We start from the raw sequence: 26058 nt of genomic DNA, 5'->3' as shown, positions 1-26058 counted from the left end.
CAGAAGATCTGCTATTACAACTGATCTCCAGCCGATAGAGATCAGTTCACCTGGAGAAAATGGCTACTTTGGCAATTGGACTCTATGGCATTGAAGTCCCTCCCCTCCCTAAACCCCATCCTCCTCAGGCTCCATCCCAAAAACCTCCCGCAGGTTGCAAAGAGGAACCTGGCAACCCTACCCGGGGCAGAGCTGACATTAGTCAGGCTTCCAACCCCTTTTTGGCCTGGGAACACCCCTCTATGCTGCAGCATTGTTATGTCTGCAAAATAGCTGGCGTAGCCCCATGTAACTCCATGGAAGAGTTTCGTGGTGTTGTTTTTTTGATGCTTTTAAAACATTTATTTTCTGGTTGAGAAACCACTCCCAGCTGCCGCCTATCTACCCACCGTTCAGGAATGGGCTACCCAAGTTTCTGTCTGATGTTGGCTGAAATTGAGGGAGTCACTTAGGAGACTGCCCCATTTACACGGTAGGGTCATCTTCAGCTTTATCCCCCCCCCAATCTCTTGTATAAAGAAAACGAATGTTATAAAGTTGCCTTAAGTTGCCCCTGCTCTCTCCTCTAAAGCTGTTTCAATTCTGCCCGAGTGCTTGTGAGAGTGGGGACCATATCCACCCTGGTTGATGAGAGCAAACTGAAAGGTGCAGGATATTGCAGGCAACTGCTCACAGCTTCCACACACGTGCATTCTCAGCATTTGCATTAACAGGCTGTGACGAACAAAGAGTTAATATTTGAGAAAAGCTCAGAAGGAGAAGAAGAAACTAGCAGGGAGTGGTTGGAGCTAAGGAGCTCTCTCTTTTCTGAAAGAAGGGATTGAGTCTGTTTTGGTAACCTGCCTGTTGAGTTGCTTTTTGACTCTGGGAACCTGAGGGTTCAGATTTGCCTAAGAAGTGAGGCAACTCCTGTGGAGTGACAGGCAGAGATTGGGAGGAAAGAGTCCCTTTCTCAGGTCACTGGAAGGGAATAGGCTCTGGGAAGGAGATATTCCAGATACAGGGTTTTGTTAAGGGATGACTGCCACAGAGGTGGGGTAGATCTATAGAGAGAACTAGGAGAGAGATTTGAGGAGCAATCTCCATAGTTTTTTGTTCTCTGGGGGAGAGATTGTATAATCTTAGGGTTGCCAGGTCCCTCTTCACCACTGGCAAGAGGTTTTGGGGGTGGAGCCTGAGGAGGGTGGGGCTTGGGGAGGGGAGGGACTTCAATGCCATAGAGTCCAATGACCAAAGAAGCCATTTTCTCCAAGTGAACTGATTTCTATCAGCTGGACATCAGTTGTAATAGCAGGAGATCGCCAGCTACTGCCTGGAGGTTGACAACCCTATATAATCTCCATACTTCCCTGTTAGCTAGGCAGAAGTCTGAATAGGAACATCTATAGGAGGTTCTGGGAACTGAAATGAATTTGGGAACTTAATTTAAGAATTGTGATTCTGTACTAACTAAGCCCTCTAAGATCTATGCCTTCCCTACCTATCGTTTTCCCTCGGAGTCTATCCCTTGTACAGTGTTTAATAAATCTCTGTTACTTGATTGTTAACTTGAAAAAGCCTCCGGTGTATCATTTCTACTGAGATAAAATAGGTAAAGCAACTAAGGAGAAAAATTATAACTCTCATCGAACATTTTGGCAAAGTCTCTCTCTCTTGCTCTGTATGCACGGATTGTGATACAGGCCTTTGCAGCGTGCCACGTGACAGGTTCAGCAACAGCTGACACCCGCATGCTCTGCTGGAATGGAAAGTGTTTGGAAAATAGATCAAATCCGGAAAGCTGTTTAAGTTGGACCACCGTCTGAGCGCCGAAGCCTGACGGTAACGGTGTCTATTCTGCGGCCTTCTGATCTGAGATTTCTCTCTCCCTCGCCTGCCTTTGTGGTGTTAGCAGCCGTCGGTAACCGAAGAGCCAGCCTGCTGCGGACTCGGCTACAGCCGATGCTCTTTCAGGGTCAGCAGCCTGGAGGGAGCCCCGCTGTGCTCGAGAAACCTCTTTTTCTTCTTTCTAGTTCCTGCTGCTTTTTAGACTGGAGGCTGCTAAACAGAAATACCAATGACTCAGGGTGTTTTATAGCGGCCAGAGAGGAAGGATGCCTTTTGCTGGGCTTTCCCCTAACAGAGTATGGTTCTAAAGCTGGCTTTGAAAACATGCCTAATTCTTAGCCTTATCATGCAGAATAAATTAAGCACATTAAGTTTTCATTATGTCTGTAAGCCCTGACCAGGATAGCCCAGGCTGCATGATCTTGTCAGATCTCAGAAGCAAGCAGGGGCAGCCCTGGGCAGTACTTGAATGGGAGACCACCAAGGAAGTTCAAGGTTGCTACGCTAGGGTTGCCAGGCCCTTCTTTGCCACCGGCAGAAGGTTTTTGTGGTGGAGCCTGAGGAGGGCAGGGTTTGGGGAGGGGAGGGACTTCCAAGCCATAGAGTCCAATTGCCAAAGTGGCCAATTTCTCCAGGTGCTGATCTCTACCGGTTGGAGACCGGCTGTAATAGTGGGAAATCTCCAGCTAGTACCTGGAGGTTGGCAACTCTATGCTACGCAGAGGCATGCCGTGGCAAACCACCTCTGTTAGTCTTTTGCCTTGAAAACTCTATGGGGTTGCTATAAGTCGGACGGTAGAAGAAGAAGAAGAAGAGTTGGTTTTTATATGCTGACTTTCTCTACCACTTAAGGGAGAATCAAACCGGGTTACAATTACTTTCCCTTCCCCTCCCCACAACAGACACCCTGTGAGGTAGGTGGGGCTGAGAGAGTGTGACTAGCCCATGGTCACCCAGCGCATGTGGAGGAGTGGGGAAACAAATCCAGTTCACCAGATTAGTGTCCACCGCTCATGTGGAGGAGTGGGGAATAAAGCCTGGTTCTCCAGATTGGACTCCACTGCTCCAAACCACTACTCTTAACCACTACACCATGCTGGTAAAAAAATGAGCAGGAACTGAAGCAGGAACTAGAGATGCTATTGAGATGCCACCAAAAACTGTCCAACTGGGATCAAGACCCCAAGGAGTTAGGTTTCTAGGTTTGGGGGCGACGGAGAAGGAGAGCCTAGGGTTGCCAGGTCCCCCCTCGCCACCAGTGGGAAATGGGGGGAGGGTAGGTTTGCCAGATCCTGGTTTGGAAACCCCTGGACATTTGGGAGTGGTGACTGGAGAGGACAGGGACCTCAGTGGAGTACAATGCCATTTGGAGTCCACCCTCCAAAGCATCCATTTCCTCCAGCGGAGCTGATCTCTGTATTCTGGAGATGAGCTGGAATTCCAGGGAATCCCCAGGTCTCACCTGGAGGCTAGGGGAACCAGCTGTCAGTCTGGCAGAGGTGAGAAATATAGTCCAGAGAGGTCTTGGGCAGTCCAAGTTCAAGAACAGAACTGCAATCAAAGATCAGAAGGGCCAGAGGGGGCAAATATAGTCCTGCACAGGTAGGAGATCCAAGTTGCAAGAACAGCAGTTGAAGATCCAGAGGGCAGAAGAAGGCAGATGAATCCAGGGCAGGCCATGTTGAATTAGCTACTTTGTGTTAGAGGGGAGTAGGCCTTTATCAAGGCAGGGTCTTCTATAGTGAGAGAATTTGCCAGAGACTAAAGATCATGCTTTGAGGCTGGGATGGTAAGACCCAGTGAAGCTGGGATGGTTTCTGGGGACAGCTGACTGGATTTCTAAATTCAGGGAAATACCTGGAGATTTTGGGAGTGGAGCCTGAGGAAGGTGGGGTTTGAGGAAGGACTTCAATGCCATAGAGTCCAATGGCCAAAGCGGCCATTTTCTCCAGGTGAACTGATCTCTATCGGCTGGAGATCAGTTGTAACAGCAGGAGCTCTCTAGCCACTACCTGGAGGTTGGCAAGCCTATGTCTGTGGCAGAAAGGCGGTCTTGATGGCACAAGTGGAAAAGTGCAGGTCTCAAGCATGGGATTTGGGAGGAGAAGGTAACTTTTTACCAGGGCTGGAGGATCCAGGGGAACGTGGCCTAAACCGCAAGCCCATTATACTCTACTACCGGTAGTTTATTTACTTATTTATACCCAGTTTTCTCCTCAAAGCAGTTTATAACATTAATTACCCCTCCTCTTGCCTCCACAGCTCTGCAAGGTAGGTTAGGCTGAAAGAGAGTGACTGGTAAAGGCTACCCAGATTGCTTCATGGCAGAGTTGTGTTTTGAAACTGGGCCTCCCACATCCTAGCCCAACAACTGTTTCCAACTCAAGTGCCTATGTTTGTTTTAGTGTCGGTTTATTGCTATTGTCAGTAGAGCTGCCCGGCTGCCCGCTATAGCAAGAGGTAGGGTTGCCAACCTCCTGGTGGTGACTGGACATCTCCTGCTATTACAACTGATCTCCAGCTGATAGAGATCAGTTCACCTGCAGAAAATGGTCGCTTTGGCAATGGGACTCTATGGCACTGAAGTCCCTCCCCTCTCTAAACTCTGCCCTCCTCAGGCTCCACCCCCAAAATCTCCAGGTATTTCCCAACCTGCAGCTGCCAACCCTGGCAAGAGGCCTCCCACCAGTTGCCCCCACTCCTCACCGCCACTCCGAGCCATGGTGGGAGAAAAAGATTTTGAAACCGGCTGGCATGCTCTGCGCTGGTACTTCACTTCTGGGTACAACCTGGAAGTGACAGTGGGTAGCGCTAGGAATCACAACATTGCCATTGTCACATTTCCTCCCATTTCCTTGCCTCCCAACCCTAACTGTCAGCAACATAAAAAGCCGAAGAAGAGCTATTTTTTTTAACTTCCAGAAAATTGTACCTGCTTATAATGAACACCCGCCTTAAATAAATGGCAACTTTATTAAGTTACCCCTTCTTCTTTTTAAGCACCCTCCCAAAATTAGGGTCATTAGCTAAATGGGTGGCGTTAGTTAACTTATAATAAAATCACAAAGTTGCAGGGAGGGACTTATGTCTAAACTGAACCCATGTCTGCACTAACCACTGCTTATTTTGGGCAAGGATATAGAAACTCTACAGAATTAGTTCTTCCTAACACAGGCAAATTCTTGTATTTATTCTTTGCACATGTGCAGACCAAATACGCCCAGGGCAGAACAGGAATGGACACATGAAGCTGCCTTATACTGAATGAGACAATTGGTCCATCAAGCTCAGTATTTACTCAAACTGGTAGTGGCTTTCCAGGGTCTGAGGCTCAGGGACTCCTTCACATCACCTACTGCCTGGTCCTTTCAATTGGAGATGCCAGGGACTGAACCCAGGACCTTCTGCATACTAAGCATGGGTTCTAACACTGAGCCATGCCCCTACTCTGCTCTTTCATTGTACGCAAGTCCACTGCAGCCTCTTCCCACCAGTGGGTCCTGCTTAAGTTGCTAGGCTGCAACCCTGACATTGTACTTTTACCTGGCTTGAACAATGCCTGAACACCAGGCAAAATGACCCCTGGTGCTCCTTGCTTATCTTCCTCTTCCCTCTGCCGAAGGGAGATTTTAATTTTACGTTGACCCAGACAAGGGGGGGGGGGGGAAGATGGTGAGCAACACCTTGACCAGGAAGAAAAAGGGGGCAGGAAGCGCAACAGCAGTAGACTCTCCCCTGATGTTTGTGCGTTACCGAAAAACAAAGCTGCAATCTCTGGCTTGGCCACCTAGCAACTTTAGAGCCTTTATTTAATTTGCTTTTTTGGAATATATATGAGCAGCGTTCTCTTAAAAAAATGTTTGCAGTGGCTTATGGTAATGTTGGTAGCTACATCAGAATAATGAATAGTATAAAATCATCCAAAACAACAAAGCAGCAGAATAAAAAAAACATAAAGACAAAAGAACTAACAAAAAAACAATTCAACAGAAACAAAGAACGATCTCAACACAGCCAAGTGCCTAACTAAACAGAAGGTTTCACCCAGCAACTAAAACTTAGGCCAGGTACCAGATGGGGCTGCCAACTCTGGGTTGGGAAATTCCTGGAGATTTGGGGCAGGGAGCCTGGGGAGGGCAGGGTTTGGGGAGGGAAAGGACCTCAGTGGGGTATAATGCCATAGAGTCCACCCTCTAAAGCCGCCATTATCTCCAGGGGAACTGATTTATGTCATCTGGGGATCAGTAGTAGTTCAGGGAGATATTCAGGCTCTACCTGGAGGTTGACAACCCTTGTGCTCTGTGAGGAGGTTACCACAGCTACAGAAAAGGCCTTCAGAAAGCGGGGATACCACAGCAGGATGATCTTAACTGGCAGGCAGGTTCGTACAGGAATAGATGGTCCCTGGAGTACCCTGATCCCAAGCTTCAAAGAACCAACAACTAGGCCTGCAACTCTGGCTGCTTTCACACAAGTTGGACAATGTACTTTCAGTTACAAACAATTGCCAAAACACATCAAAAGTGCATTATGAATTCAATTCAATTCAATACCTTTATTGGCATATAAAAAGTGCATTATCAAACATATGTTAAAGCAGCCTTCATCTCCCTTGCACTGGACATCTATTTGAAGGCCTGGAACATCTCCAGACAGCTTTGAAGGCAGACTGAAATAAGGCATGTTCTTCACAACGAGAGACACTTAGGAGGTATAGCTAAGGCGTGCACAAGTAAAATGAGCTCTCAAGGCATGCTGCTTATAAATAAATCTTATTAAAGCTCCAACTGTCGCCTTCAAACATGTACCCAAAGAGAGACTGTTCATTTGAACAGCCACCCAGTGACAATTCTTTGAAATGCACGCACAGGTCCTTTAAATAAATGTATTAAGCTGACAATAAGGGCAAACATTTATGTCATTGTGGTGCCAGTATTTCTTCAGTTCACGCATTGTTAATTAGGGTAAAAACGAGAGCTTAAAAAATAGTTGTTTCGTTTAAACAACACAGCAGGGCCACTCAGATTAGTTCATAGTCAAAGGCTGCATTTGTTTCGTCTGTATGCCTCTTCAAAGTGGTAATTTTGATTTCCCATTAAATATATAAAACTAGAGGTGGAAAGCTCTGAACACACAAACCAGATTCTGATATCCTATTGAGTCTTCCTTGCCCTTGAGTGGGAGAGTACTATCATATGGTATGACAACCATACGGTCACTATAGGAAATAGCCTCTGCAGGATGACTAACCCTTGCCACAGCCAGAGTGATCCAATGGCAGTTCTGGCCATTGGATCACTCTGAAGGAACTATCTGTGCTAAGAGGTGACACTGCCTACTGTTGTTTCAGACTACTGGTCAAACTAGCAGAATATTGTCTCACTGGCAGAGAAAGGCTTTCTCCAGTTCATCCCACCTGAGACTTTCATTGAAGGTACTTGAGATTGAACTCGTGAGCCAAGCACATGCTCTGCAACCAAGTTACAGCCCCGCTTGTGTCCCAATCAATGATTTATTAATGCAAACCTCCTAAACAAATACAGCCTCTTTCAGTGAGGGGTTAATAGAGGAACTCAGGCAAAACCTAGTCTCATGGATGGGGTTGCCAGGTCCCTCTTCGCCACTGAAGGGAGGTTTTGGGGGCACAGCCTGAGGAGGGTTTGGGGAGGGGAGGGACTTCAATGCCATAGAGTCCAATTGCCAAAGTGGCCATTTTCTCTAGGGGAACTGATCTCTGGCGATCAGTTGTAATAGCGGGAGATCTCCAGGTGGTACCTGGAGGTTGGCAACTCTACTCGTGGAGGTCTTCAACAGTATCGTTCTGCTTCGACCATTAGCAGTTTTCAAAAGCAAAGAACATTCCCCAAATATTTTCAACAGAATTGTTGTGCCTTGCTACCATTAGGATTTACTTGACACTGGTTGAAGACCATAGATAAACACAAAAGGCCTTTGCTTCAACAGAGGACAGATAAAAAAGAACTGGGGGGGGGGGAGTTGAAAGAAGAAGACACAGGTTAGCAGTCTTCCTCTTACTTCCTTCTTAGGAATGCCCTTCAAGGAGGAAAGTAGCAGGGAGGGAAGGATGGACGTTGAGAGCATGGTGGCAGCCATACATTGTACCTTGTAGACAACGTTAACCAGGGATGCAGAGATGGACAAAGGTCCCAAATGTATAGGGTTGCCAGCCTCTAAGTGGGGCCTGGAGATCTCCTGGAATGACAACTGATCTTCAGACAACAGAGATCAGTTCCTCTGGAGAAAATGGTTGCTTTGGAGGAGGAACTCTATTGCATCATACCCTACTGAGGTCCTGCTTCTCCCCAAACCCTGCCCCCCAGACTCCACCCTCAAACATCCAGGAATTTCCCAACCCGGTCCTGGCAACCCTACGAAATGTATTGGTTTTCATTGCCTAAATTTAGTTAAACAAGACCTGGGTTTGAATCCATGTTGTCCTTTGAAACTCATTGGGTAGTCTTTGGCAAGTCACCAACACTTAGCATAACCTGCCTCATTAAGTTGTGCAGAGAAAATGGAATCACCCAAAGCTCCTTGGAAAAAGGGCAACAGTAGGGAGACCAGGTCTCCAGCTTCAGCAAGAGATCTCCCACTCCCCCCTTTTCACTGCCCACTGGCCCACTAAGAGCCAGCAGGAGGAATGTTTTCTTAATGGTACTGCTCCAGCAGCTCAGCATCATTTCCGTTGAACACCTGGAACTGGGGCTCAGGTTGTCAGCGTGCACTAGGAAATGGGCAAAACTCTATGGCTTCACCATAGAGTTTGCTCAAATACTAGAGTGTCATTGTGATGTTACGTTGGCAACATGCACTAGGAAATGGGCAAAACTCTATGCTTTATCATAGAAATTCCTAGTATTGCACAGTGGAACAACTACATCCAGTTTCCATAACTTAACTGTTTATTTTTCCAGGCAGACAACTTGGTTTGAAAAGGAAATATAACAACACTTAAATCTAAAAGCTTTTCTGGTATTTAACCACTAGGCTCAGGCTTCTCCTGGCCTGGTTTAAACAGTCTGTGTAGGCCCAGCATTCTTCCAGATTATTAGCAGGCAAGTGAAGCTGTTTCCCTCCTACTCCCCTGCTTGAGCCTTTCTGGCAGCAAACAACAGTCTACTTAATAAACAACAGTGTATTGATGAAACCTCGTATTTAAAATTTCTCAGCACCCCAACTTTCCACGTCCTCCATAAAACCCTGGACAAGTATTCCTTTTTGAGAATGATTACTTCAGCTTTTTACATTTTGCTTCATTTGTGCCACCGATCCCTGCTAGCCTCCTCAGAGAACTCAAAATCTGCTCTGAATATCTGAAAGTGTTGCTAACAGTAAAACTCGGCTTGATACACCATCCGTCTCAGCCTACATTTTGGTTTTCAACTTTTGACATTGACTGTAAAAAGTAACATAATGCCCTGAGCGTTCAATAGCAAATGTTTTTCTTTCGGCCTTAATGGATCTATGATTGACTGCACCACTCGTTCAAAAGTGTGGTGAGGCAAAGCTCTCTGAAGGGCAGACAAACTGTCAAAATGCATCGACCTCAAATTTAATTGTATATGTTTTTATAAAGACAGAGGTTGATCTGTAGCTGAAATCTCTTTCAGAAGATGTGCAAAACAAAGCCTCTCTAATATCATTAGGTGCAAAAATGGGAAGATGAATTAACCTATATTTAACAGCAAATGGCACACTCAAAGGAATGTCAAAATTATTAAGGTACTTCTCCAATATCTGAAATTAATATGCATTTAATCCAAAACACTAGGATTACTTGAAATGTCTGAAAACAGCCAAATAAACAGAAGTCTTATGGCACCTTCAAGACCAACAAGATTTTACGTTAGCATAAATGTTCACGGACTAGGGCCCACTTGGTTTAGTGAATCTCCTCACCAAGCAGACATTCATATTTCAGGTTATTAAGAAAACAATTGTAAACAAAAGGGTCATGAAACGCATGAAGCACAGGGTGAGATGTAACTGTGTAAAAGCCAAAGAGAATTAAGGAGAGACTGTTCACAATAGCAGTAACTATTGATTGTACATCCTCCTTAGTTTTGCAAAACGGTAATGGCTGGAGAATCCCAGATCCTTCTTAAGTCCTTGGCTGAAAATATCTTGATGAATTCCCATTCAGCAATGTTACATTGGAGTCTGCCTTTGAAGTTCTTTTGCTGGGGAATGGCAGTGGGGACTTAGTTCACGACTTTGAGGAAGTGGGCTCTAATCCATGACAGTTTATATTAGAACAAACATGCGTTACTCTTTAAGGTGTCACAAGGCTCCTGTTTATTTTTGCTGCAACAGATTGCTGCTCCGGAATCTGAAAACGGTACATTTGTACATCTCTCATTAGAAACTTGTGAGCTTATCACAGAACACCAGTCCCCATTCCAGGATAGAACAAGCCAAGCCACACATGTGACAGAACGCAGGCATACCTGAGGCAGGCAGCCTCTGAGTGGATGAGAGGCTATTTTCATTGACAGCCAGGAAGATAAATTTGAATGCAGGGCAAGTCACACATACGGCTGAATGTTCCTGTCTGGCACATGCTAAAAGTGTTCAGCTCGGGAAAGAGAATAACTCAGGGGTTGCCCAAAACAGTACCAATGACTGGAGAATGCAAGCTGTATATGTGTGAGTGACAAAATAGGGTCCCTGTTAATCACTGTCCTGATATCTGTCTCCTGGGGATGCCTTGCTAAAATTTTGTTAGCATGAGTTACTAAAGTTGTCATTCTTCAGGATCCAGCTCCCTTCTTAAAGTAGAATAAAATTAAGAAGAACTGCATTGTTCAAGGATTAATCCTTATGAAAATAGGGGGTTAGATGAAAAGAGGGGCAGGCTTCTGTGAAATTCTGGTGGGTATGGTTCCAAAACAGTTGGACTTGTTGCTTTCTGACTTCCTTGAGACCAAGAACTTTATGCAAAGATTCTGGACAGCCTTTAGCCAAAGGGGACCACAGGCTCAATATTGCATGATTTTTTTTTAAAAGATAGCCACAATCCAATTTACACCGGGAGTACTGCCTCATGACCCATTGCAAAAAAAGAACCCAAAATACACTTACTGAAGAAAAAAACATACATGGCACCGTGAGGCAATGTTTAGTATTTTAAGGACATTAAACAAACCTGTTTACAAAGAGGCTAGTTATTTTATGCTGTTGCACTTTTCAAAACAAGATGATTGAAATTGTAGGTGGCATATCTCATGTCGCAAGTGTTTTTGTTAACAGGAACTCGCCAAAGAAAGAAAAAAAAGATAGATAGATGAATGGTATTCAGAGCAGAAGAAGCAGGTGTTTACGTGCCCTCTCTTAACATTCTTATTCAATTTTTTCCTTCCAACCAAAAGTTATTTTCCTATTTAAAAGGAAAAAGACCCTTTTAAGGGTTTCAATCCTGTCCTCATTCTCCCTGGCACAATCATCAGGTGACCTGGTCAAATGAGGCTTTGAGCCACGTTAATTATCTCCTGCCTGCAATCTGGCACCTATTCACACTCTCTCACAAGCACAAAGTTCTGGGGAGATTGAAAATCACAACCAAATTTTCAAAGCTCTAATTAATACAGCTGGCAGCAGCTCTATAAATACGTTCCAAGAGCAAGAAGGCAAAGCGAGTTACCTTTCAGAGTCTCCACCGACTGTGTCACCCGCTCTCTGCAGAAAGGAGAAAAAAAAAAGGGACATTTAGCATGTGGGCTTGAAGAAGTCAAAAGAAAAAAAAAAGTCCCAAACAAACATGATGAAGCCTACGCTATCGACAGGAAAGGAAGACCACAGAAACAGCCCAAATCAGCATTTTGGTAGCTCTAACGGGAAGGATGCTGAACACTCACATTCACTTTGAGCAATGATTTTCACAAGAATAAGAAAACAAACACTCAGTGTAGGACGCAGAAAACGGGACTAATAAAAGACTCGTGGTGCAGCCATAAGCAGAGTTATGGCCTTCTAAGCTCATTGATTTCAATGGACTTAAACTAGCGTAACTCTGCTAAGGATGGCACTATAAAACTTGCTTTCTGCATGCCCTCTGGCTGCATATATGTGATTTTGCCTGGACACGGCTGTTGCAGTGATGTCATAGAACGTTCATGAATATTACAACTATAGAGAGGGAAGAACCAGTTTTCTGAAGGTTGTGTGACCGCAGCCCCAAGCTCCAGCAACCCCCAATGCCCGCCTTCTCCTCCAAAAATGCATCCAGCCATTTTAATGACTGTTAATGCTTGCTGGGGGCAGTGTAGACAACTGGGGAAGGCAATGGCAAACCACCCCGTAATCATAGTCTGCCCAGTCAATGTTGTGATGTGTCATCACCCCATGAGTCAGTAATGGCCTGTTGCTTGCACCTTTACCTTTTAATGGATTACTGTGTAATCCACCTTGAGTCTCTGTGAGAAAGGCAGGCTATAAACAAATATATGAGGTAGCCTGTAGCAGGAGAAGATGGGTGCAGAAGTACACACCCAAAAGCACATTTTCCCAGCTGCACATGCAGAAAACTACTTCTCTGTATAGTGATCTTGTTTGCTAGTTTGGGGCACATAGAGAGGGCTAATTTTGTTGGAGGGGGCGGCGGCTGAAGGATAGAAGACTGTTTCCGATATTCTTTGGGAGGACATAATTTCTACACCATTTTTGTCCAGTGTACAACTCAATTTTCCAGAGGGGGAGGGGGAAGAAGGCTTTTTTTCCCCCTCCCCTATGAGCTGAGCACACAAGAAGATGGTGCAGCCAGCCAAACAGCTTGAAAGCCCGAACAGGCAAGCTCTAAAACTGTTGTACCATTTGTCTATTTGCAAACATTGCTCCGATGTGTGAACAATTTCAGAACTGCACTCTGGAACTTTAGCAAGGCAGTCGTTAGCGATCACATCAGCCGCTCGGAAGGAATTTGGCACATGATGCTTTCCTCCTGGGTGAGGTTTTCTATATCCTAAGACTCCCATACATAATAGCTGTTGCAAATAACCTCTTTTTTTGGCATGCAGCGGCTATCCATCCAAATACATCTAGAGAAGCAAAAATGCTCATTTCTTGAAAAAGTCTGTCACTGCATGAAGGGAGTTTAGGATAGTCTTTTCCCTGTTGCAGGGTCAGTGTAAGAGCAGAACTAAAGCTTGTGTGTATAGTTCCAAAATGCTTTTCCCTGACCTTTTTTAAAAGCAGAGGTCTGTGGCCGTGTGGGCGGCGATTCTTCAGGGGATGGCATGGAGCAAAGGCTATTCATTCAATTTCCTTCCTCATGCCATTTTCCCAGCCAAAAATTACTACTACCAAACTGCTTTTACCCTTTCCCATGGGAAATCTACTGATATTTCTTCCACACTATGGGTAAAAGCAATTGTGGGGGGAACCTTTGGGGGGGGGGAAATGCCATTTTGGGAACAAGTTAAATAGCCCCACTTGACAGATTCAGAGCTTAAAATGCTGCCTTCTATTGAAAAGGGGGGGATAACAACCAGACAACATGTAGGTCTGCCTTCAGAGGGCCACAAAGAACAAAGTCCAAACCATGCCAAATTTGCTTATTGGTAGAATTCAAAATTGTGCATGTTTCACCATGAACAGTATAACCAATGGTTTGCACAAGAATGCATCAGAGATCAGGATTTGCAAATAATACAAGGGTTATTCTGCTAATTTCACACTTTTCAAATACGGATAAGTGGATTTTCCTTGATCAGTTCCGCAGATGAGCAGACACAATGTGCTGTAGTTTTCAGTTCCTTCAGCATATTTGCATCTTCTCCTTGTGTTACTGATACAGCTCTGCAAACACTGCAACATGTGATCAAACCGGTAACTCTGTTTAGACTCTTTTTGTGTGGTTTGCTAATGCATGGGAGCTTGCATGTGGAGGTCAGTAAAACACTACACCAAAAGAATCTTGAGAAAATTACTTATCCAGTCAAGGGCATGTAATTGTCTCAAGATTCAAACCGGTAACTCTAACAGAGTTACCGGTTTGATTGCATGTTGATTACTATTTTGCAGTACCAGTGATGTGGAATGGGTAAATGATGCAAATAGCAGGAAGGAAGTAAAAACTGTGGCAAACTCTGCAACACAATTTTGGAAATCCAAGCAGAAACAATTCCTAGTGTATCAGCTTCACTTCCCAAACAATGCCAGGTAGCTCAGAACTCCAGATATCCAAGGAGAAATTCTGTTTGTTGAAATTAGGCAACTTTTGGCATTAGCCAATTATTTTCAAAATGGCAGTTTGCACAATTTCCACGTGCCTATTTCCTGGAGCAGAATGCCATCCTGAGTTGTATTAATTTTCATGGCACTTAAATATCAAATTGGGGAAGAGTTGATACAGCTACCAAACAGTATTTCAATGACCTAATGGCTGTTCCTGTGCTATTAAAACAACTTTGTATTTTTTTGTACTTCATGAAGACAGTTTCAGAGGGTAGCCATGTTGGTCCGCAATAAACGAGTTAGATTCGAGTCCGATAGTGCCTTAGAAACCAAGAAGATTTTTAGGGTATAAGCTTACGCTCCCTTAATTAGATCTGATGAAGGGAGCTTTGACTCTCAAAAGCTTATATCCTGAAAATCTAGTTGGTCTGTAAGGTGCTACCGGACTCAAATCTACCTTTTGTACTTGTGGCTCTGTGTATGTATGTCTTGGGGGGAGGGAGTAATACACTCTGCCTGTACACCAGCTGCAAGGAGACCCAGGTATTACTATTGGCTTGGATCACACAGAGCCTTTCCACTGACGAAAGGATTTCTGTCACTGGAGTGTGACTTTGTCTCTTCCCCCCTTCTGCTGCAGCTCCAAATACCACACAAGGTTGCTCACAGGAGAAAGAGGACCCTGCAGGAAGATCATCTGGGTTGCATAGGAAGGGGGAGAAGGGAAGCTATTGTGATTCGGAAGTGTAAGGTGCATTAAAGCACATCAGAGAGTTCCTAGGATCATGACAGCTGTTTATTTTCCAAGGGAAGAGAGCCATAAAATGCACCAAGAAGTCAGAGAGAGCAGGAATGTATTTCCACAGTGAAATAACCATTTGACTACCTGCCAGAGAGGACAAGATGGATAGCGGCTGTAAAACACGATCTAGGTATTGAGATGTGTGGGACATGCACTCTAGGTTGATAGGGAGATTGGGGTTCACCTCCCTAAAACTGGACTAGGAAAGGCTTTCTGTCAAGGAAGGCAGGAAGGGTTAAAAGGCTGGAACATTTATTAGTCTTTGTTCAAATGCTTGAGGTCAGATTCCCCTACATGAAATAGGCGAGGGTCAGAATGGGCATTTGTTCCACAGACATCCAGGGGGGGATGTCAGAGGTAACTCTTCCATCGTATTATGTTTAGTTTAGAGTTATATTTTCCTGTTCTTTTCAATAGATCTGTAACCAATAGGCATGGCAGTATTTTCCCTGCCTTGTGCTCTAGCATCACCTTTAGCAATGAAGTGTTTGTCCTGCTGAAGAGAGCAGACTGTGATCCAGCTCCTCCTTGCACACCTTAGACCACTCTCTCACGCTTAGATAAGCATGCTGGGAGGGGGGAGCTTGATTGGGAAACTCTGCCCTTTTTACATGCTCAGAGGCAGCCTTAACCAGTGTTCCCCAAGTCATTGGTAATGTGGGAGGCTGGGTTCATAAATCGGGGTGGTGGCACAGCAAACAGGAATGTGCTTACATGCACACTAAGATGCCACCTGCATGTAAAAACACATAGGGCGAAAACGCACGGTCGCTTTATCCTCTTTTAATTCCTGCTTTAGCCAGGATCGAACACACATTAGGCATCATACAGACTTTGAGTTGAATAGTAAAGGGTGATCTCCTTAACTATTCCACTAGTAGCAGTTATTTGAACAAATAAATATGTTATTTGAACAATATTGGGTTAATATTGAATATCAAGTTTTAAAACTTGGGTTTGATTCCCCACTCCTCCATGTGAGCGGTGGAGGCTAATCAGGTGAACCGGGTTGGTTTCCCCACTCTTACACATGAAGCCAGCTGGGTGACCTTGGGCTAGTCACAGCTCTCTTAGAGCTCTCTCAGCCCCACCTACCTCACAGGATGTCTGTTGTGGGGAGGGGAAGGTGATTGAAAGCTGGGTTGATTCTTCGTTAAGTGGTAGAGAAAGTTGGCATGTAAAAACCGACTCTTCTTGTTCTGCAGCCTAAGCTACCTCACAGGATTGTTGTGAGGATGAAATGGAGGCGAGGAGAACAATGTAAGCTGCTTTGGGTCCCCATTGGGGAGAAAAGATAAATGTATAAATGAAGTATATAAATAAATCAGACACAATTTCCCCCTACACTTTTCCTTTGCCATACTACTTCATGGCTTCTAGAAAAAATTGGTAGTGGCTAGATTGCTGTAGCGTTTTGGTACTATAATTGTTGCCATATCTCAGCAGCAAAAAGGGCTAGAGGCTTCCTTTTTCACAAATGAAATCTGGGAATTCAGAGGAACTAGTAGATCATGACGATCGAGCATTATAATACTGCAATGATCCAGGTTTTTTTTAAAGCCCTCAAAAAAGTCCTCTGATGTTACAAGGGAGGTAGGAACGGCAGCTGTGGGAAGCTGAAGCAAGTAATATGGTGAAACTCAGTCTGAACAATTTGCACCTTCCTGTCCACTCAGCACACAAATGTGCACTGACTGCAGTCTTTCCAAAAAGATTATATCAGACCACCTTTGTGAAAGATTGGAGCAAAGCAGGTGAAAATTCAGAGTGGACCATTAGGGGATGACATTATATGAGTGCTTCAGTAAAATCTGCTCCGATTTCGATGCCAAACTGGAATGGGTTCCATATGGAAGCAACCTTTCTCTTGTGACTTTAATTGGACTTTTGGCCAGTGTGGAACTGTCAAGGAGCTCTCAGCTCTTACGGATATTGTCTTTGCAAGCTAATGGTACATGCTCTTTCTCGGACCTTGTAGAAGATGTTATCAGGTCTTTAAAGCAACAGCAGCTCAGAGATTCCTCCTCCAGCAATGTGAGGCAGTATATTGACCTTGACCTAGGACTTGAAAAACTATTCCTCTGATGCTACAGGCATATTTGTTCCATAAACTTAAACTGGTTTAGTAGGTATTGTATATGCAGGGAAGTCAGGGAATTGTAGTTCTTTGAAGAGGAATGCCAGATACCAAAGAAATTAAAGAGGAATGCTAGATAATAATAATAAAAAAAAATCAGCGCCTGCACAAGATACAATCCCAAGGATTCTTTGGGGAAAGCTAAACTGATATAAAACCAATATAAGTGTGTAGTATAAGGCATGTCCTAAAATGTTACAGGGGGAAGCTCTGAATTGATTGTCTTGACAAGCTACTTTTTACTATTTCCTTTTGAAGGAAAAATAGTAGCTCTGCCACACCAACACTGTAATTACACTGGAACGTACAAAAGTATGTGGCTGAGGGACATATACTCATAGATGTAATTTATCATGTACAAACATTATGACTACCTATATATACTGACTAAAATACATCCAGGTTACAATCCACAATAATTCTACTGGCGTAGAATCAAGAGTCCTTATGCAGTTCCCTGAACTTGTTCTTCCATGTGTCGTGGGTATCTCTTCAACGATGCAACACCAGTAGATCAGTTAATAAATAAAGACAGATATAGCTTTATTTATTAACTGATGTACTGGTGTTGCATCATTGAAGAGATACCCAGGACACATGGAAGAAAAGTTCAGGGAATTGCATAAGGACTCTTGATTCTACGCCAGATAAAATTATTGTGGATTGTAACCTGGATGTATTTTAGTCAGTATATATAGATAGTCATAATGTTTGTACATGATAAATTACATCTGTGAGTATATGTCCCTGAGCCACATACTATTTCCTTTTGCACATTGTGCAAACACCTTCCATCCAATGGTAACAGAATTCCTCCTTGTAAACTAAGCTGCCTGAGATAGTATTTCCAATTGCCATTGAATTTAATTTTTAAATCATCCGCAGCACTTCCAGAATGTGCTCCTGTCATAGATCGTGGGCTTAGAGTCCAGTGATCATATTACACCTGCTTTGCATTCTTTTCATTTGCTGCTTAGAAAGTGGGGGCAGATTGAATGGGTTATCCTTCATGAAGTCATGTTGAGTCTTGAAAGACGGATATACCAGAGCAGATACAAAAGCACATTTAAAAATACGGAAAGATCCAAAATACAGAACACTTCTGCTCCCAAGTATTCGGGATAAGGGATACTCAACCTGTACCATTCTTCATCAGCTTTTTTCATTTAAGTTATAACATTTACGCCAAACATTGCTATACCTTGCCTGAGTGGAAATGGCTCTTTGGAGACAATGGGATTTTCTTTGCTGAACAGGGTACCTCCACTTTTTAAAAAGTCACTTCTGCTGATGTAATGGTTTTTGTGTCAGCCAAAGTGGACTGCAGGATCCATGCCAGTGTGTCACCAACTCAACCGACGTCAACATGCTTTAGCATATTTGAAACAATGCCAGCACCTAGCCCTCTTTCAGAAGTTAACTGCTTTTAGTGATCTTCATACATAACACCACGGGCAGTACAGAGAGAGGCAACTCTGCTCCTTTAAAAGGACCAGATAGATGTTGAAACATTTCACCTGTTTTCAAAACATGCCAAATGGAACTTAAAGGGGAAAAAACTCCAACCTTCATCTGATGGTAGTCATCAAATTTAATTATTCTGCAGCGGAAGCTGCGTCATGGGGTGATAAATATCAATTTGGCCTGGTTGCTAATAGGTTCCTTAACAAATTCTAGGAAATTTGGGTTTAATTAATGAAGGTCTGACACCGAAAGCCCTACTTAGCTTGAGGAGTCCTTTATCATGCGAGCAGCCCTGTTGACTGCAAAGGAATTGCTCATGCAAGTGTCCTTCAAGGTTACCACGCCAGGTCCTTAATTATCATCATCTTCTGACATAACATCCTGATATCGTATTAATGGCTTGACAACACAGAACACTTCATGTGTTCCAGCCGTTAATTTGCAATTCACAAGCGGGATTAATTTGGAGGCATCTGCCAGAGACGCAGCCACAACATCTAAGCAAAATGAACAGCTCCTATTAAAGTTTCAGCAAGCTGAGAGTGAAAATAGCTGCAACAATAAGACAGTGGATAACAGCTCCTCTTTGGATTCTGGCAGCTTTCAAGGCTTCATCCAGTAGGGTGCTGGAGCAGTTCCGGACCTGGGGAGGCTGCCTGCCTGCCCACCATGGGCCTGCCTCTCTGGGGGTTTTGTGGGCTTGGTGCTGCGTCGGGCCGTGGGCCGAGGCGCGGCCAGCTGGGCCAGGAGATTGGGGTTTACTGGCGGCCCTGTTTCCCCCTGCAGAGACAGTTGCCATGCAGGCCTGGCTCTAGGTAAGTGTGGTGGACAGAGTCCTGAGGTGCAGCAAGCCACCTTTGTCTCAGGACAGCACCAAACCGGGATCTCAAATTAAGGGCTGTTGCAGATTTATTAGCCATAGTCGGTACTACCTGCGGTTTGTTACAGTGTCAAAATTCACAAACCACGGTTTGTTGCATACCACCACTCCGCATGGCCATCCAGCCATAGCCGTGGCTGTATAGGAAAGATGTCTTCCTTGCTAGGAGATGGCAGAAAGGCAAGAAGCAGACAGAAGAGAGTTGTTCAGCGCACAAACTGGGATTTGTTATTTATGTCTGGTGGACTACCCAGGTCTTGTTACAGAAACCACAGTTTATTGTGACATCTAAATGAAGCCCTGGTTGGAAGACATGCAATAAAATCTTCTTGCTAAAGTTAAACTGATGCGAATCTGGTCAGTGCCTAGATGGGAGGGAGACCACTTGTACTCTGCCTGGAGATCCTTTCCTTTCTTTTATCCCTTAGAAGCTCCTTGATCCATTGATCTTGAGCAGCATAGTTTTGAATCTAATGTTTGGGGGATATAAGGACTGAGATAAATTTTGCCACTGCCAATGTAGCCTTGGGATCTCTATCACTTAATAAAAATGGCATTATATCAGACACAGAGGCATTGAATTTATGCATGAAAAGAGGAGAGCTATATCGTGCTCTAACATCTTCATAGAAATGGCATTCCAAGAGTACATGAGCTTATGAGTCAATGGAGCCAGAACAGCACAGACAAGTCCTTTCTGAGTATGGTAAATTCAAAATTCTGACTTGCGTAACCATTGAAGGGTCTGTCTGAGATCCAGAATGGAAGGCAGGCAGAAAATTCTGGGTACTGTAAGAAATAGCACATGGTTTAAAACACTCAGTATTTTCTTCTCAGTCTCAAAGAGAAAAGTGGGTTAGTAAATGAATGCATAAAAGATCAGATTACTGTTGTAGCCATGAGAAGGGATTTCCTTGAAACTGACAGTCATCCATTATCATCGGGGGAAAAAATATTATCTGTAGCAGTTTGATAACACTATCATTGTGTTAATGTCATCTGGCCCAGATAATAACATGCTTTGCAATGTTTCACCAATAAAATACAGCAATAAGAGATAATTTTTTTAAATTGCATGAAGATCTAAGTCAGGGGTCCTCAACGTGGTGTCTGTCAGCGCATGGTACCCTTTTCTGGGGCCCACCAAGTGTTTTTAGGAAGTGGGTGGGGTCCAGGAGGGCTTTTGCCCAGCAAGGCTTCTGGTTGGCTATTGGAGATTTGATTGGCTGTGTAGATTTTTTTTAAAAAATATTGCTTTGGCAGCAGCTGCCACCACAGCACAAGGATCTGCACTGTGTCGCTGAAGTTAAGCTGTGGCAGCCGTTTTGTGGCTGGTTCCGTCTCCTGCAGGAACAGTTTTGTTCCTGCGCCCACCACGTCATGTCAGTATTTCAAATAAAAACGTCTTTCAAGCCGAGGCACTTTTCTGAAACCAAGAATTTGGAACATAGGAACATAAGAAATGCCTTGTTGGATCAGACCAAGATCCATCAAGTCCATCAGTGGGCAACCACGTGCCTCTAGGAGGCCCACAAACAAGATGATTGCAGCAGCATTGTCCTGCCTGTGTTCCACAGCACCTAATATAATAGGCATGCTCCTCTGATCCAGGAAATAATACGGATGCATCATGACTAGCATCCATTTTGACTAGTAGCCATGAATAGCCATCTCCTCCATAAACGTGTCCACTCCCCTCTTAAAACCTTCCAAGTTGTAAAATTACAGGTAACCAAAATAAGCCTTTCAGGACAAAGGACCAAGGACAACAGCACAGAATGTTCTGTACGCAGATACAAACCAGAGAAAAGGAGATGTGGGTGACCTTTCCATTGCATGGCTTTGCTCTTCCCTCCTCTGGAATTCTGGATTAACTAGGAACATTTCTAAAATTAATTCCAGGATGGGAGCGGGCACATTCGTTTAATTCATTTGCATCTTCCCCATCCTTGAAGTAGTTAAATGGGGGGGGGGTGGAAGGCAGCCTGATGTTACTGTCCCTGCCTCCATCCAGAGCCGCTGATGCTCCTTCTGTGCTTATTCCATGGGAAGGCATCTTGAAATGCGGTAGGCCCTTCTCAAACTCTTGCAAGGCAGGAGACTTGGGGAATGAGACAAGAAAGTGCGCTGGTTGCTCTGGCTCCTTGCAAGGTTGCCAGCTCTAGGCTGAGAAATTGCTGGAGATTTGGGAGACTGGGGAGGGGAGCAAGCTCAGCAGGGGTGGGATGTCATACAGTTAACCCTCTTAAGCTGCCATTTTCTCCAGGGGACCTGATCTCTGTAGTCTAGAGATGAGTTGTAAGTCCAGAAGAACTCCAACCCCCACCTGGAGGTTGGCAGCCCTAGCAGACAGAGGGGAGGGTGGCATGAGGACAACAGAAGCCAGGGCAATATGGTGGTAGCAATGGTGGTCTTGGAAGAGGCTTCTAATCCCCCCAAATCCACCCCCTGAGGCCACGACTTCACTTTAGTTCACCGTAGAGCTACCCTGCTGACCTCCCCATGTTTAATGCATACATTTTGCACTGATTAGAGATGAACAAATATTTCTCATTTTAATTATTTTTATATTGATTTCTGTCTACACTGGCTGCCCATCTCTTCCTGGGCACAATTCAAAATGGTGGTTCTGACCTATAAAGCCCTAAACAGTTTGGAGCCACAGTAGCCAAAAGACCACTGTCCTCTATACTATCCATTCCAGCCCCTCTTTACGAGCCCAACAAAGTATGAAAAAATGCATATAACTGACGAAAAATAACCAAGAAAAACTTACATCTATGGTAAACCTTGAGTATGACAATAGAAAAAATTGGCATGAATTGTTTTTTAAAGTTTGATTCAAACAGGGGAGAAGCAAAACTGAAACAGGTTTTCAGACAAAACAGCAGGGTGAGAAATTTGAAACAATTCCTAGTATTAATAAAAGACTGCAGAAAGCAGTGCCTACCTTATATCTCTCTAGCAAAAAGGCCAAGAGACTAAAAAAAGCCCAGAAAGCTGGGAATTCAAAGGCACTAGTTAAATAGATTGTTATAACATTATTGTGCTATTGTGCTACAGCAATCCAATAATTAGGAGCCCCGTGGCAAAGAGTGTTAAGCTGAAGTACTGCAGTCAAAAGCTCTGCTCACAACCTGAGTTCGGTCTCGATGGAAGTCGGTTTCAGGTAGCCGGCTCAAGGTTGACTCAGCCTTCCATCCTTCCGAGGTCGGTGAAAGGAATACCCAGCTTGCTAGGGATAAAGGGAAGATGACTAGGGAAGGCACTGGCAAACCACATCCTTGGAAACGTCATGATGTGGCGTCACCCCATGGGTCAGGAATGACCTGGTGCTTGCACAGGGGACCTTTACCTTTTTAATCCAATAATTGCAGGTATTTTTTAAAGCCCCCTAGAGGTGGTGGAGGGAATGGCTGTGGCAAGGGAAGTGCCGTGAAAACTTCTGCATGGACACTTGTTTGCCTCTGCCTCTTTGGAATGCAGTAGCAACAAGACCAACATGGAGAATCATTGCTGTGTGGAAGCAGCCTTGATATGCTCATACATGTGACTGCATCAAACTTCTTCACGTATAATACTTTAGTGAAATTCAGCACACTTCTGCACATTGGTCAATCACCCCATGGAAGCAATTTTGATGACCCTTACATACAGTTTTTTTAAAACAATTTTTAACATGTATACGCACACTGAAATGGTTACAGATTTTCTATTCCTTGGCTCTATCATCAACCAGAAGGAGTGTCAGTTCCCAAGGCCAAAGGGAGAGGAGTGTAGTCAAGAGAAGTCTGAGTTCAAAGTCTGAGATATTGAAAGAGTCCAGGTACGGATAGCCAAAACATAATACAAGAGCATAGTCCAAATTCAAAGGTAAGCCAAGAGCCATAAACAGGTAAATGGAGTGCAAGAGAATCGTCAAAGTCCAGTCCAAAGTCAAAGATACACAAAGGTTTCTAAGCAGGTAACCCACGGGTGACACGGAGTGAAAACCCACATTGTTCCCATGTCAGCCTCGCTGCTGAGGTTTGTTTAAATAAGCCTTAGAGGACCCAGCTGTTGCTGTTTCCTTTGACTCAGCAGTCCTTGCCAGAGGGAGCTCATCATCCTCATCGCCGTCAGGGCTCTCAGTAGTGCTTGCAATGTAGCACTTCTCCTACATTGAAGGAGGAGGGTTCTGTACCTTTAGTGTCACTGCTGCAGCGGTGGTGGAGGGCTGCTGCTGGGCCCAGGTGAGACCTCTGCCCTGGGTGGTTGTAGCATGGGGCATAGTCATCTGCCTGCACCTGCTCTGCCTGCTGTGGTTCCTCCCTGTCACTGGCAGCAGTTTCCAGATGTTCTAGTCCCGAGGAAGCCTCAGCAGACTGATCCCCTGGCCCATGACAAGGGGATCGAGACTGGGAAGGGCAGCCATGAAAGACTAGAGGAGATTCTTAAGTGTAAGGATGTGTCGCTGGTGACCAAGATGAAGATAATTTATACTACAGTATTCCCCATTCCTATGTATGGGTGTGAAAGCTGGACAATGATGAAAACTGACAGGAAAAAGTTGACTCATTTGAAATGTGGTATTGGAAAAGCGTTTTACAGATACAGTGGATTGTCAAAAAGACAAATAAGTGGGTTCTAGATCAAATCAAGCCTGAACTTAATTGGCTTTGCCTGTAGCTTCAATAAAGTTTGTATCTTTGTTACCTGGTATTAAATTTTATGGTACACGTGGCCCGGCCCGACCAAGTGACATTGATGTCATATCAATGAAACAAATGAATTTGACACCCATGACTAATTCTTGGCTCCTCAGCCCAGATATGGAATTGCACAGCCAGGTGTGTGTGTGTGAAAGAGAGATCCCATATCGGTCAGCTCCCCACAGAAACTGTATGCCACAATCTTTTTGCACAATCCAGAATGGGTTCTGGGTGCATGCTCACTTACTAGCACCATGTATAACTCTTGCAAAAACTCAGAACTTTACGGTTTGCACACCATCCCTTGTCGTCTTGCTATACTTTGACATCAGACACATGAAATGAAGTCTTAGTGTATTCACCGTTCAGTCTGCAACTCCATCAGCTTAACCTACCAGTTGGCCTCTTATTGCTTCTCCACCAAATAAATCAACTGCATTTCTCATGCCGCCTTTGGAATCTATAACATCACGAACAGCCACACGTCCAATTTTCCTTGCATCAATCGGTTGCCTAAGCGTCTCCAGACAAATCAAACCTTTCCAAGTTAACCTCTGCTCAAAAATCCATTGCCCAAAATTAACTTCTTGGGAAGAGAAGCTGTAAAGGAAACATTCTGCAACATTTTAGTTGAATGAAAAATTTTCTGTCTTATCTGACAGGGTAAAAGCACAAAGACAAAACCAAGCCCTGCATCTAAATGTGTTTGTAACACAGATTCTTTACACACACACACACACACACACACACACAGCCAAGTGCAACGGTATACAAAATCATTCTAATTAACTAAGGGGACACACAGAAGACCATCCATACATTCAGGTATGGTTTCAATATTCCTGACAGGCACTGCAACCTGTCATCATCAAGAAAAATGCTTGTTTGATAATAAGGATGTTCCATGTAAGAATTTGTGGTACTATATCTAGTAGAATTGGGTGCCGACCAGCATCATTAATCTTCCTCCTTTGCTGCTTACCTTGGTAGGGTTGAAACATTTCTCTGGGGAGCTATTCTACTGTGGCCAGGCCAGCCTCCATTTTTCTTAATTATTTCCCTTGTCATGTCTATAATACATCTCAGAGGACAGAGGCAAATGTTCAGTCTCCTTCAAGAGCAAAAATGCTCCTGCAATAGGTTGTCAGTCAGCACAGTGTCATGCCACAAGCTTTAAGAGCCACATTATCAACTTTGCTTATGATTCAATAGAGTTTCCAAGTCCCAGTGCTAACTGCGCTTGGCTTTTGATCATTTGCATGGGAATTATCACAAAAACCCACCAAGGTTACAGACTTGTTTGGATTTGTGATTTCCCTCCTGAGAAGTGCATTGCCTGCTTGACGGGAGAACTACCTAGGGATAGGGTTGCCAGCCTCCAAGTAGGGTCTGGGTTCTCTAGGAATTCTCTTGAAATTAAATCAAAAGAGTTTCCATCTAGACATTAGGAAGAATTTTCCAACAGTTAGAGCAGTTCCTCAGTGGAACAGGCTTCCTCGGGAGGTGGTGAGCTCTCCTTCCCTGGAGGTTTTTAAGAAGAGGCTAGATGGCCATCTGTCAGCAAAGCTGATTCTATGACCTTAGGCAGATCATGAGAGGGAGGGCATCTTGGCCATCTTCGGGGCATGGAGTAGGGGTCACTGAGGGTGTGGGAGGGGGGGAGGTAGCTGTGAATTTCCTGCATTGTGCAGGGGGTTGGACTAGATGACCCTGGTGGTCCCTTCCAACTCTATGATTCTATGAATTACAACTGATTTCTAGACTACAGGGATCATTTGGCCTGGATGAAATCGCAGCTTCAGAGGGTGGACTCTATGGCATCACATCCCTGCTGAGCTCCATTCCCTCCCTAAACTCGGCCTCCCCAAGGTGCAGCCCCCCAAATCTCCAAGCCAGAGCTGGCAACCTGAGATCAAAGCGCCAGGTCATCTTGCTAATGAAAGTGTTGATATCAACACTGTTGTGGTTTTGTTTTTGTTTGCATATAAAATGCTTTTCAGAGTTCATTCTGATGCTTAAATAGCTCAGCAGAACACTGGATAACAGACGATAATAACCAGGCTTG

At 44.4% G+C, this 26058-nt stretch overlaps 1 protein-coding gene across 1 annotated transcript in view; it reads right to left on the bottom strand.

Moving 5' to 3' along the window:
• Window positions 1–26058, bottom strand: part of LOC130486531 (connector enhancer of kinase suppressor of ras 2-like) — a 513126-nt gene that overhangs the window by 93160 nt on the left and 393908 nt on the right. Inside the window, exon 14 of the mRNA XM_056859816.1 lies at window positions 11489–11523. Within this exon, the coding sequence (XP_056715794.1) occupies window positions 11489–11523 (35 nt within the window). The remainder of the gene's footprint in view (window positions 1–11488; window positions 11524–26058) is intronic.

Source organism: Euleptes europaea, chromosome 13, assembly GCF_029931775.1.
Source record: "Euleptes europaea isolate rEulEur1 chromosome 13, rEulEur1.hap1, whole genome shotgun sequence".
NCBI lineage: Eukaryota > Metazoa > Chordata > Lepidosauria > Squamata > Sphaerodactylidae > Euleptes > Euleptes europaea.
This window is presented reverse-complemented; position numbering and strand designations above follow the sequence as displayed.